Here is a 3,646-nt window from a genome sequence, read left to right on the forward strand (position 1 = left end):
GGAATGATGACACGACCCTACTGAAAAAAGAAAAATTATATGGGTAGGGTTGGAATGATGGCACAACCCTACGCAAATAAGATTTGAGGAGTCACCGGAAAGACGAATGGAACTATGCAAATCAAATCTGAGGAGTCACTGAAAAGACACATGATGCTATGCAACTCAGATATGAGAAAATAGTTCGGAAAAATCCACGATACTACACAAATTAAATATGGAAAGTAGTCCGGAGATATGCACGGTGCTATGCAAATTAGATATGAAAAAAAGGTAGTCACCGAAAGGATGGCACGGTGCTACAAAATTATAATATGAAAAGTAGTCACTGGAATGATGGCATAGTGCTACACAAATTAAATATGAAAAAGTAGTCACCGGAAAGATGGCATGGTGCTACGAGTTACATATAAGAAAGTAGTCACCGGAATGATGGCACGGTGCTTACATAAATAAAATATGAGAAAATAGTCACCGGAAAGATACACGGTGACCAAACTCTTGCTAACATAATTGTTGGCCAAACGGGCGGCATATATGAGTAATAGCCGCCCGTCGGCAGCGGAAGCACTTTGATTGTTTACCAAGATCGTAGAGGCTCTGATACCATGTGAGAAATATATGAGAAGAATATTATTGAATTGTTGCTGCTTACATTATTACATTGAGACCCTATTTATAACCCTAGAATACAATCCTTTACCAAGTAGGATACTATTTAGTATTCCTATTTTTATTTCTATTCCTATTCCTGTTCTAATAGGATTGTATAAACTTATTCCTATTCTAATAGGATTGTATAAACCTATTCCTAGTCTAACAATAACTAAATAGTGAATACGGAAGAGGTATCAGTAATGGGCAAAATAAATATGAGCAAAAGGAAATTAGACCATAATGAAGAAGGGGAAAACACATATTTTAATTACCATTAAAAGTATAGACTTTAGCAGGAATAGCTATTCGACCTAATTTTTTTTACCCACTAATACCTATTTACAATAGTCACCATTAAATAATTACCTTGAGTTGAGGGTCTATCAGAAACAACTTCTCTACCTTTGAGGTTTGAGTAAGGTCTGCGTATATTCTAACCTTCCTAGACCCCATTTTGTGGGACTACGCTGGTCGCTAGGTATGTTGTTGTACCTTTAAATAATTAATCTTGTACTTGTTTGATCTCATGAAAACTCAGTCTCATATCACAACTCTTTCTTTCCTTTTTTCCCCACTTGAGTTATAAATTTTCTCATCCTTAATTTCTTTCTTTTCTATCTCAACGTCAATTTTGCTTGAAGTGTAGGAACTTCAAATGAAGAGAACCATTCTTTTGTTTCTTTGGGTGAGGTAGGTCACATCCCTCATTTCCGTAGATTCTCTTCAAATGAATCTTGTATGGAAGAACTTAACTCTTCAGTAGCCACATATTTTTCCTTTTTAATGTATTCATTCAAGGGTCTCAAACTATTTTGGAAACCTCTTTCAAATTGTGTCACATAAACAATGGAATATCACAAGCCTCCAGAAATAGTTTCCACAATATTTATCTTTAGTCTCTAAGTAGAATAAAATATTTTCCATCAATGTTGTGTCCAAATGCACACGCAAGTGTTCGTGGTCAAACGAGTAATATAGTGACTCTTAAGAGATGGATTATCAAATCCAAAAGACTTATGACCAGCAAATAAACAATTCCACTTGTAACTATAAGTACTCGCAAGTGTGTACATAGAGTTCGAATTGTGTACTAGACTAGTAATTGCTCAGCTCATCTGGGAACTCCTAATGAATTTGCCCTTCTTCACGCACATGCAGTGAACTTTTTTACCTGGATAACTGGTCTGCAATTTTATTCTTTGTACCTTTTCTATTCTTGGTCTCTGGATCAAATTCTTGCAGTAGTAAGATCCACCTAATAAGCCTCGGTTTCACATCCTTTTTGTTGAATAGGTACCTAATAGTTGCATGGACAGTGTAAACAATAACTTTGGTACCCACCAAATATGATCTGAACTTGTCAAATGCAAAGACCAAGGCAAGCATCTCTTTTTCAGTCACTGTGTAGTTATAACAGAAAGGAAAAGAAATAAATAAAGAGTAGAAATCATCTCCTTCCCTTTGCATGTTTCCCAGGAGGGATGGAGGGAGAATAATGCTAAATATTGCCTTTTCTTTGCATAGTCGTCTTAATGCTTGAGTAGAATCTTATTGGTTTTGAACATGCATGACCACCTCCAGGAGAGAAGTGATGTCTTAGGCTCTGAAGTGGCTTCCAAGAAGATTAGCAGATCGAGATGGAGGAAGCGCAAGAGACGACAAAGGAGAACTGTAAGAATAGCTGAAGATGGAAGAATGGAAAATGGCAGTCAGTGTGGCATGCGACAGGAATACCAGTCTTCGGAAGAAGCAAAACCAAATGTGTTGTTGAAACCGGCAGCAACGTAACATTGAGGCACCATTATGATGGTGTTTACTTTGGTGGACAAAGTACTATGCAATTTCAGTCATCATCTGAGCTTCATATATCAAATGTTTGGGTGAACCCTACAACTTTCATGAATCATATTAGTGGATGCTCACACCACCCAGCTCGCTAAACCAATGTCCACAACAAATTTTCGTTCAGGAGAGCAGAATTGAAAATTCAACTATTCTGCAATGATCTATACGGAAGGTTCCTAACAAGAAGCAACTATAACTCAAAACAGTTGAAGGCCCAGTACTGTTCTGTTTACTTTCTGATTAATTGCATTAGCCGGCAGTAACAAAATCACAGGAAACCTATTACCTTGACAATTGAAGGATACTGTGAAAGCGCAAGGTGGTTGAGAATACAGCGAGCCTTTGATTTTCAAATTAGTTAACATTTGTTTGTCAATCAAAAAAAGAAAAGTTATTTAGTTAGTTTAAGGAATAATCACTGTTTCTACATTAAGTTCCTTGAGAAAGCACCGCAAAACACCATTAAGGAGCATAGTTCAAGTTGTAACCAAGCAGGTATAAATTTTACTAACAATCCTTGTTTCAAAGAGTGCTACGATTTGTTTATTCTCACATTGTCATCTGGTTCTGCCAGTCTTTTTAATCGGCTGGTAAATTAACTGTCTATACACTTTTTCCTTTGGATGATGAAGAAAGTTAGTTTTCTTGTGTTCCTTTTTGTTCTTCAAATCTTTCTAGTTGAATATTTTTTGGATGGTGTAGAAGTATATAATACAGTACTTTCAGTGAAATGTCAAACCTTGCCTATTCCAATGTGCGCTGTTATCACTGCAGATCAGTATATTTAAGTGTATCTGGTTAGTTATTATCGAACTTATATTTAGGAGTAACGAGAGGCCCAATGAGAACATTACTATCGTATCAGTATGTGCATAATAATTGATTACCAAATATTCTTTGAGCTATATCATGACATGAAAAACCATATATATATATATTCTGTATAGACTGTAATAAAAGAAGATAGTGTGTTTCTATTTCAAGTTAAAGTCTATAGTGGACTCTGCACATAGAAAACTAAAGTGGTTGGAAAAGGGAGATACAACTATTTCCCCTAAAGAAAAAAAGAAAATAAAAACGTTAAAAGGAGATTTGTTTGCACCTGTGGGGTGATTTTTAATTTTTCGTTCCTACTACTCATTCA

The 3,646-nt window shown here is 35.9% G+C and overlaps 1 protein-coding gene across 6 annotated transcripts in view; it reads left to right on the forward strand.

Moving 5' to 3' along the window:
* The window catches only part of LOC102587480 (zinc finger protein GIS2-like), a 35,304-nt gene extending 32,152 nt beyond the window's left edge, over positions 1–3,152 (forward strand). For 3 of the 6 annotated variants that reach the window (XM_015308319.1, XM_015308321.1, XM_015308320.1), the window contains exon 7: positions 2,239–3,152. In XM_015308319.1, coding sequence (XP_015163805.1) covers positions 2,239–2,445 — 207 coding nt within the window. In that variant the 3' untranslated portion in view covers positions 2,446–3,152. Of the gene's footprint in view, positions 1–1,950; positions 2,037–2,238 lie in introns of those variants that run through there. The other 3 variants (XM_015308323.1, XM_015308325.1, XM_015308324.1) reach the window with 2 other exon arrangements.
* The last annotated feature ends 494 nt before the right edge of the window (positions 3,153–3,646 follow it).

The sequence above is a fragment of the Solanum tuberosum genome, unplaced genomic scaffold (genome assembly GCF_000226075.1).
Source record: "Solanum tuberosum cultivar DM 1-3 516 R44 unplaced genomic scaffold, SolTub_3.0 scf00077, whole genome shotgun sequence".
Lineage (NCBI taxonomy): Eukaryota > Viridiplantae > Streptophyta > Magnoliopsida > Solanales > Solanaceae > Solanum > Solanum tuberosum.